The sequence below is a fragment of the Calliopsis andreniformis genome, chromosome 4, assembly GCF_051401765.1.
Source record: "Calliopsis andreniformis isolate RMS-2024a chromosome 4, iyCalAndr_principal, whole genome shotgun sequence".
Classification (NCBI taxonomy): domain Eukaryota; kingdom Metazoa; phylum Arthropoda; class Insecta; order Hymenoptera; family Andrenidae; genus Calliopsis; species Calliopsis andreniformis.
In genome coordinates, this window is record NC_135065.1 from 9,768,765 (window position 1) to 9,785,359 (window position 16,595).

General features: G+C 41.9%; 3 protein-coding genes across 10 annotated transcripts in view; 2 read left to right on the forward strand and 1 right to left on the reverse strand.

The window, feature by feature from the left end:
- The first annotated feature begins 110 nt into the window (after window positions 1-110).
- LOC143177980 (dehydrogenase/reductase SDR family protein 7-like) lies at window positions 111-2,729 on the forward strand. Its single transcript, XM_076376350.1, has 7 exons — window positions 111-145; window positions 231-1,156; window positions 1,247-1,390; window positions 1,459-1,678; window positions 1,745-1,829; window positions 1,909-2,069; window positions 2,138-2,729. Exons 2-7 carry the CDS (start codon window positions 1,013-1,015, stop codon window positions 2,335-2,337), a joined length of 954 nt encoding a protein of 317 aa, XP_076232465.1. The 5' UTR covers window positions 111-145; window positions 231-1,012; the 3' UTR covers window positions 2,338-2,729.
- Window positions 2,730-2,999: 270 nt separating this feature from the next.
- Window positions 3,000-5,890, reverse strand: Pmi (Transmembrane protein Pmi). 3 transcript variants are annotated; one of them, XR_013001670.1, is made up of 4 exons: window positions 5,474-5,775; window positions 4,871-5,088; window positions 4,454-4,791; window positions 3,000-4,279 (listed from the first exon to the last, which is right to left on the reverse strand). XR_013001670.1 is itself a non-coding variant. In XM_076376145.1 (3 exons), the coding sequence occupies exons 1-3, from the start codon at window positions 5,605-5,607 to the stop codon at window positions 4,505-4,507; spliced, it is 639 nt and encodes a 212-aa protein (XP_076232260.1). In that variant the 5' UTR covers window positions 5,608-5,775; the 3' UTR covers window positions 3,001-4,504. The 3 variants fall into 3 exon arrangements, 2 of the variants coding, with proteins under 2 accessions (XP_076232260.1, XP_076232261.1); XM_076376145.1 differs by having other exon boundaries at window positions 3,001-4,791; XM_076376146.1 differs by lacking the exon at window positions 5,474-5,775 and adding an exon at window positions 5,840-5,890 and having other exon boundaries at window positions 3,003-4,791.
- A 1,757-nt stretch (window positions 5,891-7,647) lies between these two features.
- Osp (myosin phosphatase Rho interacting protein outspread) overlaps window positions 7,648-16,595 on the forward strand; it is a 154,275-nt gene continuing 145,327 nt past the window's right edge. For all 6 annotated transcript variants that reach the window (XM_076377417.1, XM_076377412.1, XM_076377414.1 and 3 more), the window contains exon 1: window positions 7,648-7,885. In XM_076377417.1, coding sequence (XP_076233532.1) covers window positions 7,745-7,885 — 141 coding nt within the window. In that variant the 5' untranslated portion in view covers window positions 7,648-7,744. The remainder of the gene's footprint in view (window positions 7,886-16,595) is intronic.

Here is a 16,595-nt window from a genome sequence, read left to right on the forward strand (position 1 = left end):
GCCAAAACGTCCTATAGGCGAACGCGGCAGTTTCTGGGCCGTGTTTCCGTCGTTTTTCAAATTCAGCGCCATTTTTCTGTTTTCATCTTTTTGGGAATGGGCGAGGGAAAGGGGGAATGAAATGAATGAATTAATAAATGGTGTGGTAAGTGGAATATTCTGTTAATGAGGATTTTGTGTAGAGGAGGTTCAATTATTCTGGGATAGATGTTTATCGAGGATAATTTTAGGTCGAAGGCTACACGTATTTGAAGCGGCTACGTCACTTTTTCTAGGGAAAATGGAACATTAGCGGCATTTTACAGTGATAAGATAATGTTTCTTCGTTAAAATGAGGTGTATGTGTGGATAAATTGGCGTGGAAAATAGCAATGTGTGAAACGACTAAGCCACTGACCTCTGTGTAGTAAACAGAGTATTATAGAAGAACGAAAATTGTGTGAGTGTAAATAGAATTACGACGACGTGTGGCATGTAATACTCGAGGAATTTTAGTTATCTAAAATTCTGTGCTATCTAATTATTACATCTTATTACCATCATTTGTGAAAATCAATATTTGTTAAGTAACATTATATTCAAATTATTTTTATTTTGTAAAATAGATGTAAAATGAGAATAAAAATTGTTGAATCATCTGAGATTGAATTAATAATTTACCTTTTTTATCACTTTTTCCTAGCATTTTCATACTCAAAACATCGCAGTAGCTTAAGAAACTGTCAATACATTTAGAACAAAAGATTAACACATATTGTTTGCGTCAAGATTTACGCTTATTTGTTTTATAAGTGCATGATAAAGAAGCGAGTAGAATTGAAAGTGTAGGTCGATAATATTGCAAGTCATTCCCATGTGATCCTTTTCAGTATGCATGATACGGGAGTAAAGGTTAGACTTCGTAGGCTATAAAAACTCAGAAAAAGATAATTATCTTTTTAAATATTCGTATCGATGGTAACTGAATATTACTAATGTTTTAATACTCGTAGTTCTGTAATAGTACTTAAATATGAAACAAAATCAACTAAAAGGTTGGAGTGTTATATGGTGGTTGTTTAAACTATTTGGGCTTCCAATAACACTTCCATGGTTGATTTATCATTTGTTTGACATTATGCAACAGAAACGAAGAAAAGCTACACTCTGTGGAAAAGTAAATAGTATTTTATTTGAATTTACTTTCATTAAAGTTGTACTTTGTCATTGAAGAACGTGCTGATTTTATTTTCAATTAAAAATTTAGGTTGTAATGATAACTGGAGCTAGTTCAGGGTTGGGAGAAGCATTGGCTCATATTTTTTATGACTGTGGTTGCAAAGTCATCTTAATTTCAAGAAGAAAAGAGGAATTGGAAAGAGTCAAAAATGCTTTGATGAATACGTATCATGTACGCTTGGTTTTCATTGGAAAAGATTTCCTTTAAATTGTTCATCTTTCAATGATTTTATTTTATAGACAATACCAACTTATCCTCCTATAGTTGTACCTTTGGATATAACTAACATTAATTCCCTACACTCAGAAGTGGAAAAAGTAATTGAGATTCATGGAAAAGTTGATATTCTGATCAATAATGCTGGTATTTCATATAGAGGAGAAGTTATTAATACTAATGTGGATGTGGATATAAAAGTAATGCTTACAAATTATTTTGCACAGATTGCTTTAGCAAAAGGTAAATATTCAGAAGAACTGTAATAAGAATAATTTAATTTATATTTACAGACTTTTTATTTTACAGCCGTTTTACCATTTATGATAAAGCAACAATATGGTCATATAGTATGTATAAGTAGCTTACAAGGCAAAATTTCTATTCCATATAGGTTTGTATATCTTATATTTTATGTATGTTGAGATTTTTAAATTAAAGTTCTCTTTAAAACTAAAAAATTTTCCTATTAGATCTGCATATGCTGCATCCAAGCATGCCTTAGAAGCATGGTGTGACAGTTGTAGAGCAGAATTGGCTGACCAGAATATAGAAGTTACTGTTATTAGTCCTGGTTATGTAAAAACTAGTTTATCTCTTAATGCATTAACAGGAACTGGACAAGTTTATGGAGGTCAGTAAATTGAAGCACTTAATTTTAAGTATTTGTGTCATTTATATAAAATGTTTTATTTATTGCAGTAATGGATAAAACAACAGAAGGAGGATATTCTCCAGAATATGTAGCAGATTGTATATTGAAAGCAATATTAAAGCGTGAGAAGGATGTAGTAATATCTGAATTTACTCCAAAAATGGCTATATATTTGCGGACTTTATGCCCGTCACTTTATTTTTGGATAATTCGTAAACGGGCGAAAAAATTAAAAAAAGAAGAGTAATTTTTTTAAATTATCTTATCATGTAGCATTTAAATTAGCTACTTTTATATTGTTTTCATAAAACACCCCATTTTTATTTTTGCAATAATAATGATTTCCCATGTTTTGTAAATACAGTAATATGTAATTTATAATAAACTATGTTGACAAAAGTAATAATGGTATTCATGCTTAGAAGGGACTTAACTATAGGAAATAATTGAAATAAAATTATATCCAAACTATACTTTATTATTATGCCACTCACGAGTGGAGCAATGTTACATTATATACATTTTAATACTATAAACGTTTTAATGGAATCGAGACTGAAGCACTTTGAAGTATATGTGTCATTTATTATTTGAAGAATTATGGAATATAATATATCATAATAGCAACAATTACTCAATTTTTTTTATGAATATAATATTTATAAAAGGCAATATGTAATAAAATTATGTATAATTTTAAGATAATATGAAATAAATGCTTGCAAATGCTAAATAAAATTTCAAGTTATAAACGACACATAACAACTAACTTACTTAACACACAGTTCATCAAAATTATAGCTTTAATCACTGTTAATATTTTAATATGCATTTTTTTATATATTACAGTTATATAATAATTGTTTATTTGGCTAGTAATAGAGACATTTAGCGTCATACATAATGTACAATGATAAAATGTACTTTTTCTGTCATGGCAGGATTATTAACATATATGTTTCCGTATTTATTAAAATTTTTATGAAAACTCTCATATTATTATTGTAGAAATTAATTGTTGTTAATCTAGCTGAAGATAGACGGAACACATACACTTTTTGATATCATTATAATAAAGTGTACGTTCGTAACATACGAAAAACGAGCAATAACATACGATAAAATGTATAAATTCAATTTTGAATTTACTTATAAAGCAAATTTATGAAAATGAAACTCTTAAATTCTACTTAAACTATACTGTGTCACTGACTTTGTCCCTTTCCATACTTGTTCTATATTATAGCTTTTCCTTAAATTCGAAATAAGATTGAATAAACATTAGAAAACACATGATTTCTTAAATAAACTTTTATATTTTTGTATGTCTAAAAAAAGTGTCTACATTACTTATCGGCGTTAAAATAGTAGATCGTTGGTTTTTGTGATGTAAGTGGCAATTTTTGTGCTATGGCTGTTTTATAGCTATAGAGTAATTGTAGAAGATGTTGCTTAGTTTTCAATATTTTCTTTGAGATCGTTGCAACAAAAGCTTAAAATGAATTATTTTATTATAAATGGATTACTTCCATAACATATGTACAAGTAGGTGCAAAAATTTGTTTATACACTAATATGGACTGTAAGTTGTTCCAGAAAGTTTTTATATGTTGCATTACATAATATTTACGATGATTATTTGTTTGCGTACAGGAATGTTCGTAATATTTATTTTTGGCCTTCTGTATGTTTATGTATTACGTGATAAGCCAGGTAATTGATAAAACTTCTGCGTATTACGTTGACGTGTTTGTCAAATAATAAGATTACAGTAATACGTTATTAAAATTGCGTGGACATGTTTTTATGTGGGCTGTTTTTTTTGGGTGAGAAAATCTAGGCAACATTCTCTTTAATATATCATATGCAGTGTATTCTATCTATTTTATTTACAATCTAAAAATATATAATTCTAAATCCAACTTTCCAGAGATGTAATTGGTTGCAATTTTGTATAACTCTAAGAACACTTATATCAGTAGTTGTCTCACTTTAGTGGTTGTGTGTTTATGATTGTGTCTTTTTTTGCATTAAAAGTAACATGTGACAATCAACAAGATGGAGATCATAGAGTAACAATGTGGAGCTTTTAACAAATATTGTACTTTATATTGAAAATATTTCTAGAATAGACTGCCTTTTTGTGTTTTGTTAGATATTCCCCTTTTCATTGTAAAACCAGCATCCACCTGTGAGGTAGTGTCAAGAAATAAAAGGAGTATAAATATCAAATGAAAACAGATCCTTTATGTAGCTCAATAATCCCCATTAATATACGTGAAAACATATCTGTATTTCTCATATTTCACAGATACCTATGCTAGGCCTCAATACGATAGTATACAATATATCGCATGGCCTACCTTACTGCTTTTTACAACATAGTTTCATTTTTGTTTCAGACATTAATTGTTTCATTTAAATGCCTGATAAACTCTCCAGGCACTGATGCTGAGTGCTACCAATGTAATAGTTGTGTGAAGAATCCTTCTTCTTGTATCATCTTTTCGTACAAGGAAGGTTGGAGATGATGGGCCTAAAACGGCCAACAATTCTACATGTGGTAGCTTACTTGTATCTGTTTCAACTTGGTACTGGCAACAGGGATCAAACTGCCACGAAACAGTATAAAGACCACAGCATACTACAGATATAAAACCTAGTGAACCGCAAATGTAGGGTCGGTCACCCCAAATTAGTCCTGCAACATACATAATATTATACTTTAAATAAATAGTAATGCTTACATATACGGAGCATCAAATTTATATTTTATAGACCTGTAGTGATAGCTGCAAGACCTGACAGTGCTGCAGTTTTATGAAGGCAGTTTCCCACTGCTATCCATCTTGAGGTTTCATCACCCAATTTGGATGGTTCAATAACAATTAGACTGCATTCAGATTCTAATGCTCTTTCTAATTCGTATTCAAATGTTTCGTGTGCATTTTCATTATCATATACCTCCCGTATAATGGCGACATTTGAGGAATCATCCCTGTAAAAAAATACGCATTTAATTGTCAAATGAGTTTTCTAATTAAACTATATATTTCACTCTTATAATTGTGATTATATACATGTATATATGTAAACATAACATGTAAAATCTACTGATTATATTCCTGGAAAAATATTAGAATTTCAATCATTTATTTACATTTCTACTGTTTACTATTTCAAATATATAATGTATTCGTATCTATTTCTACAGTAATGTGTATGAATCTGTGTGATCTTTATCACAAATAAATCGTTTTGTATGTTATGTAAGATGTTGATTAGAACTACTTAATTGGCGTCAGATTTGTTTGAATACAAATACATTTGTAACAGAAATCATAATGCTATTCCTAAAGTTACGTATTTAAGTAGGAATTTACCAAATTGCAACGAATTCGGTAGATAATAAAGATGCGATCCAACAATCGAAAAATAGCAATGAAACTGACAGGACATGTGAGAAGTTCGCAAAAAATAGTGAATACAACGTATGAAAATAATTCATTATCGGCATAAAATTGTTCTTAGGTCACCCCGGGATAGGAATTTGCGAGTTCGTAGAATATTCATGGTCATGTAACAGAGATTATGAAAGATTAATCTCTCGAATATCAACGAAGCTAGCGAGATCAACATTATTTCCACAGGAATATTATGGCATTCCAACGAAGCGTACCTTGCGCTTCGTTGTTAATTAGAGGCTTTGAATCTCGTACAAAAAGCCGAAAATAATTTAGCCTACGAACCTGTCACCAGCTTCATCTACCATTTTTACAGTCAGTCTTCCAAACACTGGAACGTTGGTCTGGATGAACCGGACGAGGAATAACGAACTCCGAACCGGATGCAAAAATCAGCTGATTCCATTTAACCGCTCGTCTGACTCGCATTGTACATCGTAGTCCAAGATTGTTCGAATGTTCTTTCGCAAGAATACCACAAGTTTCTCGCCAATATTTTCCACAATTTAAATAGAACACAGAATAAAATGGACTTGAAACAGCTACTAAAAAGGTACTTGCATTCATTTAACGATTATTCATAACTAAGTATATCTTAAACTGTCATATTTTTTGATCCAAGTTAGCATTCAAAATCCCCGCAAGAAGCTAGCCTTCAATATTCCAATTAAACGCACATCCATATTTTTCTCAAAAGAAAGAGCACATAGGTATAACGATAAAGCAAAACGACGTATTCTAAATATTCTAAGAAACTAATTTCCATCGTTTCGCCTTACAGACATCTACGCTTCAATCCCCATTCTCCCGCGGTTGGTTTTGTAAATCGGGTCGCACGATGGGCCCAAAGGAAAGCCAGAATATTTCGTATCCGCCAATCCAGTGTCGCGAAAAGGGAAAAGGCAAGGGAATCGCGATCGGATTGGCCGAAATCCCTACGCCGGCGCCGTGTTCCTCGTCCACAGGCGAGGGACTACATTCCCCTCAGCGTAGGGGCGTCTGCGGTCGATCGAGCGAGAGTGAGCGCTGCAGACGGCGCAGAGGCCGAGTTAAACGGGCCAGATCGCAGATGGACGTCCGCGGGAGCGTTCTGTCATGGAGAGCACAACGCGACGTGTCGTAAGCGTGCTCGTGTGTCGTGGTCGTCGTGCTCGTGGTCGTCGCGTGTGCCGCGTTTCGGGCCTTGGAGGATTATCGCAGTGACAGTCGACAGAGGGACAGGCGAGGATCGGGCTGGGTGCTCTCGTGGTGCTGGTATCGATACGCATCGCGAACCGTGGCAACCGAATAATCACCGAGCCACGTCCCCGTGGATCCTAGACGCGCTCTACGAGCAGTGCTCTCCCATCGATCGGCCAATCGCACGCGCACGTGCGTTCGATTTCGTCGAACGATCGGTGGATCGGTGAACGGTGCTGTGACACGTTAACTACGGTGCAGTGTGCCCGATGATACATTCCTGCGCGACTCAGTGCTCCAATCCACGTGCCACAACCGAGGAAGAACCGCGAGGACAGGTAAATCTGGAGCTAGAGGAGAAACGAGGACAGAGAAGCCACAGTCACCTGCAGCCACGTTCGAGATACCCGTGATCGCGAAGGGGTCGCGCGTCAATGTCGACAACTGCCGCGTGACATAAACGCATAAACGTAAACACGGCGCACCGGAGTTCCTCGACAGTCCGTCAAGTACATTCTACCGCCTCTGTACCTAACCATACGAAAACATAGATCGATCAGAACTGTCTCGTACTCCCGTGATCTACCGTGTCCCCTTCGATTCTCGAGTCGAACCCCTCGATAGACGTGCGTCGCGGTCGCTGGCGACAGGGGGGAACGATTGCCCGATCCGCGATCCCCCGTTCGAGGATACGAAATCCTGTTAACTCGGATCCGTTAAGCGTAACGGGCTGCTCGCGGCCAGCGGACTGCTCGCGGCGTGTACGGACGAAATCGCGCGTGAATGTAAAAACTGTCGTTCTCGCTGGGATCAACGGCCGTCGCGTGTGTGTGCGTGCGCGAGGGAAACGGCGCGAGGAAGGATAATCGAACGTTCAGCGGGGAGGTCGTTGTCGGTGGGCTCTGGCGGGCTCTGGCGGGCTCTGGCGGGCTCTGGCGGGCCGAGGGTAAAGGGGACGCGACGAGGCGAACGATGCTGTCCGGTCGTCGCGGTTAATTCGCACGTGTCGCGATGTCGGGCGGCACGGCGGGCGTCCGTGGCACCGGCGCCGAGTGCAGGAAGTTCGCGCCGAACATATTCAACAAGAGCAAGTGCAGCAGCTGCTTCAAGCAGAAGGAGGAGCACAGCGCGGAGGCTCTGGAATGCAACAGGGTGAGTTTTGCTTGATGGACTATCTCTCTCTCGCTCTAACTCTCTGCTCCTCTCTCTTACACTTTCGTATCGCGCGTGTGTGCGTGTCCCGCGATCGCCCTCTCTCTCGGTCCCTCGGCGAGTCGAGCGCGCACGCGCTCTCCGTCCTTCTTCTATGCGCCGCGGCGTGTCTATCGTCTCGATCGCTCCCGCGCGTGCGTACACGGTCGGTGCGTCCCGCGATCGGGCATTTTCTCTTTCTTCCTCGCCCTCTCGAATTCCTCGCCGCGTCCCCGTGATCGGCACCGACTGGAGAAGGACGAAGGTCCTGTCGGTGAGGGACGTCGATGTTATGTAAGACGAGAACGTACCGGTGAATGCGATTAGTACGCGCCAGCGGAAGAATGAGTCGGTTTTCTGTTTGAGACCGATCCTCTCGTCACTTTTTTTGAGCAATCTTTCGTTTGCAAGAGCTGATAAGGCTATGGAAGAATTTGGAGTCGTTTCTTCTTCTTGAGATTCTTTGGGACGAATATCTCAGTATTGGGGGAAGTTAGTTGAAGGGGATTATTCAAAAAGCGCGGGGAATTTGAGAGATTGATAGGACACGCACACCTCGCGCGCAAGTTGTTAGTACAACTTAGTTTTAGTGGAAAGCTACTAGCAACTGAATCACTGTATACGAATCGGTGAATTGGAGAACAGTAGAACTCTAAAAACCACATTGTGAGATATTTAATTTCCAGGTATAGTTCTATGAATTTCACGCATGTGTATTCTTGAGATTGTATGAAAATGACTAATTTTCGACTTACACTGTTCTTCTATTCACCAGTTCATATAATATTTCATTGCTGAAACGTTTAGAATTACTCTGCCTAGATTAAGAAAAATTAGGGCTATTCTTGACCCTTGACCCTGAAATATATAAACTGACCTTGAGGTATTCTCGAGCTCTTCCTCTCGAATAAATACCGAAACAGGTTTGATCGCACGGTTATCCAAATTCTTACGAACGATATTAAATAACACAAGTAACGCCTCGGCGATTAAGTCCTGATAGAAACATATAAATGAACCACGGTTAAAAATAGCCCTGGTCGGTCAGAGACATAAATACGAGGCGCGGCATAAGTTAGGGGACGTGGAAAAAAAAACAGAAATCTTTATCGCGCGATTTTCTTTCTCGTCCCTCGTCCTTTTTATTTACAACGGGGCCCCGTAGTGGCCGTCGATGAGCAGAATTGCCTCGTAAAAGGCGGACGGGGGTGCAAAATAAAAGCGTTAAAAATCGATTCAGCCCATGGTTACATACGGTACTGTTGAATGGCAATGCCAAGGAACGTATCTACATGTTAATACCGTGAAACGGTTCTCTCGTTTAAAGTCCATCCACGATAACACGATATCGTCCTCTTTGTTCCATCTGGGTTGCCTCGATCTTCTCGCGATTCTTATCCTCTGCGCGATTGCTTTGGCAAACCCACGTATTTTCGGTGTTCAGTTTGCTACGGGAGGATTCTCAAAAAAGAAGAAACCTCTGCGACTCGAAGTAGGAAGAAGCAACGTAATTCTGTGTGTTCACTATTACACGAGAGGAAGTTACGTAATCTTGGATTCTGAGCTTCCTTCTTACGAAACTGTTTCTTGTCGTCGCGTTGCATGGTCACGCAACAGCGTCGCGATAGAAAATGCCAATAATTGTGAGAATAGGTGTGATTTGTTTCTATCAATTTCGGAGCTCCAATTTCTCATCAAACTTAATTACTTAATAGAACAGTAGTTTTTTAGGGAGCAGTCACGCTTCAAGCTCAGAAACTACAGGTTCAATATAGTAATTATATCTGGAGAACAATAAAGCTACTTGTTAATCATCTACTATGAGTTATAATTATTGTATTGAATCTATGTTTGAGATTTCATGATCAGTCCTTTTTTAATGAAAAGAATGGCTCAACAACCCTTGAGGTTCACCTAGACTTGCAACACCTATCGAGGCTTCAGCAAAGTGCATCCCAGGGATGCACTCAGATCGCAGATTCTTCCGGGGAGGGCCAGGTCGATCTCGCTGCCTCACAATGGGACACGTTCCTCCCCATGGCGAGCAGCGTCGCAAATTTCGGAATGTCGGCAGCCTTGCGACCTGTTCTCGGTGCATTCCAGCCATCTCCTCTCCCAGCACCCCTACAACAGGCCCTTTCGAGAGTTGTCGGCTTGTCGGCTTTCGCCTGGACGCGGTATCTCCGTATCGGTTTATTCCCCTTCCCTCTCTCTGTCTCTCTCGGCCTGCTCCACGCCTCTGTCCCTCTTTGTCCCTCCCATCTGTCCCCCTGCATAACCGCAAATAACGAATGCATACGCAATTCAACCTTTCTTTGCCCCTCGGTCGCACGGTTCTTCGTCTCGCGGCTCGTAATTTGACGAGGAGAGCCTCGAATCGAAGGAATTTGACCTTTTCCATCGTTTCTCGCGAGTTCTCACTCTCTCCCTCCAACATGGTCTATGCACACTTAACGTATATTTCACCGTGTTTGGCGAGATCGTTTGCGCCGCACGCTCAAAGACTGTTCTCGCGGAAGTTGTAAGTGGCTGCGTAAGAGAGCCGCGAAACGCGTGTTCCAGCTCGATTTATCCGCGCTGGGGATCGAGGCTGCGCCGCGAGCGGAAACGCGGCTGCGATACTCGCTCGCTCGAATTCAGCACCGTTTCCTCGACGAGGGGAACCTAGAAAGTTCTTCCTGTCCTGAAAGATCGCGAGTTCTTGTTCGTACCGTGATTGAATGAAAGTTGATTCGTAGGAAAAGCGCGATGATTTGATGGGAATTGTGCGGTTCGTAGAATTGAATGGAAACTTGTATCGACGCTTCAACTACCGATGATTGAGTAGCCTTTCTTAATCAGAGTTTCTATCGAGTTGGTATGTAATTTAAGGAAATGATGCCTGTACTTTTCAATTTTATTTCCTGCTAATTGAGAATATACAACGTTAGAAAGTATCTATTGTACATACATAGTAAGAGTTGTTGAAACTGCTTGAAAAATTCTGTACTTTCTTACGCGTTTCTGTTGCCCATAAATTCATAAGCATCCGCAGTCCATGAGGACCAATCCATACGAGCGATATTTTGACGCACGATTTCGTTGCGATCATACGTCTTTCTTCGTTTCCTCAATTACAAACAACGAAGGCAGGCATATGATCGCAACGATGCGCCAAAATATCCCTCGTGTGCATCGGGGCCTAAGTTCTCAATTCTTCGTCACGACTCTCGAAACACTTGAGAACCTCCCAGTCGTAAATATTCTCCACAAGAGTAATTACGATTCTCATCAGCAGGAAGACGGTAAATATCACCTTCTTCGAATCGCCATAAGGAGCTGCTCTTCGAATCCCGTTTAATTGTAATTTTCGCGCCATTTGGATTCGATTTTCGTATTCCTTAATCAGCAGGCTCGAAGATCGCCTCGTCCTGCGTTCCTGCAGCGAGGAAGCGATGTCAAAAATGATCGAACGAGGAGCGATCGATAAAAGCGCAACGCTCTGCGTGTACTGGGCCCGCGGGCCCAAGCTGCGCCTGGCCAGCCATTATCGGTCCGCGGCTCCGTATTTTCTGTCCGATTACTTCTTCGTGAGCGCCTCGGTAAGTGGCCTTCGAGAAATAATTTCCTGGGCCCGGGGGGACACCGTGGAGGGGCCAGGGAGGTCCGCGGAGCCCCTGAAATTTTGATCCAGCGAAACGATCCTCAGGATGCCTTACGGTACCCTCTTCTTCTCCCCTTTTCCCTGTGCTGGCCACGTTCTTGGCGAGCTTCGTGTTTTCGCCGTCGATTACTCGGCTCCGCGGTCACGCGAGCCCTGACGAATCCTTCGTTGACTGTTTCCTCGCGTACGTCTCAATTTCGGAATTATTTCTGCCGAGAAACGCTGCCGCGTGACCTTGACTGTATGAATTCCAGACGGGGAGGTCGAAGGGCAAGGCCTGGGGCCCTCGAGCGGGCCCACGCGGTGAGAGTTCTGGGGGTCTTGAGCAGTGGGGTGATCTGGAGTTTCTGGAGCTTCGAGGGGAATTTTGGGGAATTTTGTGGGGCGGTACGGAGTCGAAGGTCATTCAGGTGACCTCTGAATGATCTATATATTCGAAGTGACTTGAATTCCTCAGATGACAAATTGATGAGCACGGTAAAGCGAAGCTCTGAGAAAAATGAAGATAGGATAAATACTGCACAATGACGTAGGGTATGATAAGCGATCCGATTATCTGTCGCGCAGATTGCAAGTCAGAGTATTGGTTGAATTCCTATGGTATTGCTTAGCTATCGATGTGGAAAAGAATGAAGCTTTTTTTCGATTGTAAAAGGATTAGCATTCGGTTTTATTGGCTGGGAACGGAATCAGATGTAAGTCGAACATGAATTTCCTGCTCACACAGGCATACCGATACTGTTCTGTCGCGGTTCTGCAGGTGATACGTTGTCTTGCGCGTGCATTCAATTAATTAACGGTACTCACGATCGGAAGGTAATTCCCGATTCTCTGATTCGACTGTTGGTAATTAACGTGGCTTATTGCGCAAGTATTAACCAACGTAACCATTTTCTTCTTTCACCTCTCCCTCTCACTCTCCCTCTGTCTTTCTTCTCTCGATGAAATCTTTCGATGATACGAGACAATAGGACATTCTTGCCCACTGGCTGCCACGATTGTTTTGCAATACTATTGCGATAGTTCGTCTAAATAATAGAGAATTTATGTTTTACTGCTTAGCTTCGTAATATCTTTTCCACAGTTTCTCTTTGCATATTCGATCACAAGTAATACAGAAAAAAATCAGGTTTTATATTCCTAGCGGTTTCTTAAATTGCAGCTTCTAGAATTTCTTTTCAATCTAAATTTCCCTTAATGTGGAAACACCTATATAATAATCAGCACACAAGCGCAATTTGTATTATGTGTAAAGTAATCGAGTTGAAGAAATCTTCAAAATCTTCTCATTAATTCAAGAATCACTGAATCCCCTATCTCCATTATTACACGCGAAATCATGCATTCGCTGCGCTTATAAAGAAATCTAGATGGCTAGCCAGATGGGAAACCGCTGAAGCAGTCCCCTCGAGGAAGTCTTCTGGTCTTAAAGGTAGCGTTCACACGATATCTCGAGGTTCGTGCACCGTTCGTGGCGATAACGCGTCGCTTTAAAGGGCATCAGTATGCAGAAGGTCACGGCGACAAGAATTTTGGGCCCGACCCGCGGACGAGCAGCATTTGTCTTCCTCAACGCCTCTGTCCTCTCCTCGGTCACGGACAATACTTCTGCGGAGCTGGCGGAGCCGTAATCTGTCCATTGTTAGCCGCATATATTTACTTTGCTTACGACGTCGAGCCATAAGCGAGAAGTACTGTTATCCACGGTGGTGCGCGTATGACGTATCGCCTGGCCGATCTTGATATTTCTTTCTCGCCTCTCGACGCTCCGCGCTCGGTCTATCGCGATGATTTTGCGAAATTATGAGCTCGTTCGAGCGTTTTCACTTCGATTCACCTGCTTGTCTGAAACGAAGTTTAAGTCGTCCCACAGTGGATAGGAATATCGAAGTTCCTTTCACATTCACCTGTCTTCTAATTTTTCAATTTTTATACTTGCTTAAAATTTCATCGAACCTCGATGCATAATCTCTCACATGCTCCAAGCACTCAGCCTACCACCCAAGCATCATATCTACTCGCAGAAGACTTCCTCCCCTCGCGATCGAAGTGTCTTCCGTCTCTCCAGCTCGTCCCTAGGCACGCTCTACCTAACCTCCCTCTAATCTCCAATTTCGCATGCGAATTGGCAGCCTGATGGCAGCCGATTAAATCCGCCGCAAGCTCGTCCAGCTTTTCCCCAGCCCTCGTGGGCAGCCGATCTCCCTGGTCGTTACGAATCCCCGTGCATATCGCCTTGGTCGATCTCTCGGCCGAGAGGCTGCCGCGGCAAAAAGACCTTGAGCGCAGAAAATCGTAAAGACCAGGCACATCCAGTTGTAACGGTATACAGGCGTACGCAGCGACAGAAGGAAGCCCGTGGCAGGCTCCTGGGCGACGCTGAAACGAAAGCTCCGCGGCGCTCCTAGTGAATGGAGCACCGTCGGTGGCCTCCCTTGCGGTGCATTCATCCCGGATCGATAGGCCCGCGGCGATTAATCGAATCCGGGAAGAGGAGAGGCCAGCTCCTCTCCTTTCCTTCGAGTCGAAGGTTTTTCCTCGCCGCGGCCGTGGAACCCGCACGCTCCTTACCTTTATAAGGACTTCATTGAAGACGCGAGCCCCGATCGCCTGGGGCCTCAACGGGCCCGAGCTGATAGGAACTGGGACTTGGGGGACAGTGGGAGACTGTCGGTGCTGATGCCGATCACTCTTCCTTTGGAGATTTTTCAGGACTCTTTCTTCTGAGATTAGACTCTTTGCAATAGTATCTCTTTGTAGTGAAGGTGTTTTTATGAGTATTTGAGTTGACCTCTTTTGCAATTTGACCTCTTGGTTACGTTTCGTTTTTTAAAGTTAATCTCCAGTATTAGGTGTACTTACCCTAAGTGTAATTTAGGAATTATAGGAGTCCTTATTTGAAAGTTGTTATGAGTTCTATAGAAGAGTTGAAACGAGATCTGTAGTAGCATCTAAACTGAGTTTCTCTTCCTTAGCAAGAGTCGAAGGAAGCCAAAGAGAGTTCCTTAACGTAGATCAGGGATCATTATCTCTTTAGCCGTCGATTTTTACGCTGGACGAAATAGGTGGTTCTTAATAGAAAAATAAAACGTCTGAATGGACGGCGTGGCTGGCTGCGTCGTTCCCAGGAAGATCTGGAACCTACCATCAATGAGCGATCCGTACCAGTCGACTTTACGTTTACGGAGTTTCTCTTAACGAGAACTTCCCTCGTTCCTGGTAACACGGCTTCTGCGTAGCCGAGTCTTCGAAGGGGAACGCCAGCAAACCTACCTGGTTTCTTTTTGCTTCGTTCGATAAACCTCCTCCTTATGATTTCTTCGTTAACCCTTTTGATTCGGACCATTCCTCTGATCTTGGAAAATTAAATGGCCATTCAAAATTAATAAATCTATCTAAGAGAAGTTCAGAAGCTTATGAATTTATAAATACCCTAGAGATTCGATAATTTCTGAGGGACCCAAAATGCAACCATGTATCAAGGCTCCCAATTCCCACAAATTAAAATTGGCCTCGAATCCTGAACCCCCAAGATCAGATGTCATCGAAATCCCTCGCCATAACTGATATATCTCCAAATGAATGTGGAATCGATTTAAAACAGCCAATCGGTCACTTGCCTATGTCGGTGACCAATCAGCCCCCAACGAAGCATAACAGAGGAAACTCTGACGACGTTCGATCGCGACGATCACAAATTATTATCCGTCCTGTTCGAGGCGGCCGATCGTCGGGCAATATCTCATAGAGCAGCCGACCTGTGTTTAGCCTATCACGAAGTGGATGTCCTTGTCGTGACCGTGAGGCTAATTGCTGGTGGTCAGCGGCAGAACGAACGTTGGCAGAGGATAAATAGCGGCGGTGGTGGTGACGACGCGCGAGGGGAAGGCGAAATATCACGCTGATTCTGAAGCTGGATGTCGCGACGACCAGGGAGGGGAGCGTCCAGCTGCTTTATTTTCATCGTGGTTTCACCATCCATCATCGCTGGTCCCCCGAAAGGACGTCGCGGAGCCGAGACGCTCATAAGCCTTCTGGAAAAGATGGATGACTCGGGGCGAGACTTGCTTTTTTTAACTCTGCTTCTGCACCGAGAATCGCGGCATTTTTCTAAGTCCACCGGAAAGGGACGGCGGGGGTTGGCGTGGTTTCCTGGCTTGCATCGCTGCTGCAGTCGGAAATAGTGCTGTTTGGGCTTACTTGGCAGCTCTGAGACGGTTCTTCTTGAGAGTTTCCTTTTGGCGATAGGAATTTATGGGTTTTCATCAGGATTGCTGCACGAGTTCACTGTTTAGGTATAAGAGAAATTCGAGATGCGAGGAAAAAGTAAGGGTTGTCCTTTTTCTGCGTTTTATTTTAATGCAAAAAAGCAGTAAAATATTTATAGTAGATATTACCTTTCTTCATAGTTGAGGAGTATTATATTCCATTATCAAGGTTTTGCTCAGATCCAGGGCATAGACCTATGCCAATAGGATCTCCGTTATTTCTTCCCTCACCTCTCGATTTTCCCCACCATAACCAAGGAGGGAATTCGTGTGGCAACCCTGGTTTCAATAGAATTAGTCCCTCTCTCGTGTCTGTAATTTAATTGGTTTTTTAATTTATTCCTGATCTTTATTTCAACTTCCATGTTCCCATTAACATGTTATGTGCAGTTTTTCTCCCTTTCGCTTCCCGTTTGTTGCGAGTCAAATTCACGTTTCCGTAGCTCCAGCAAGAGTTATCTCGTGATTAACGCATTCTTTATGATCCCATGCATCCGTGGAACACGTGCGGCACACGAGAAATAATCGCGCATTTATGCCCAGCGCGATTGGATAACTCATCAGACTGAGAGCCGCTACCATAACCGCGATTCCCTGTGCCCGATTTATAGGTCGATGAAGTTCGATCGCGGGGTGATTATCTGTAATCGAACAGACACAACGTAGCGGCAGATCTCGTTCTCTCGATACCACCTCGTCCTCTGTCTCGTTCCCTCTCGAGCTGACGAACCTCTCCGTGGCTTTCACGCTGCTGCATTCG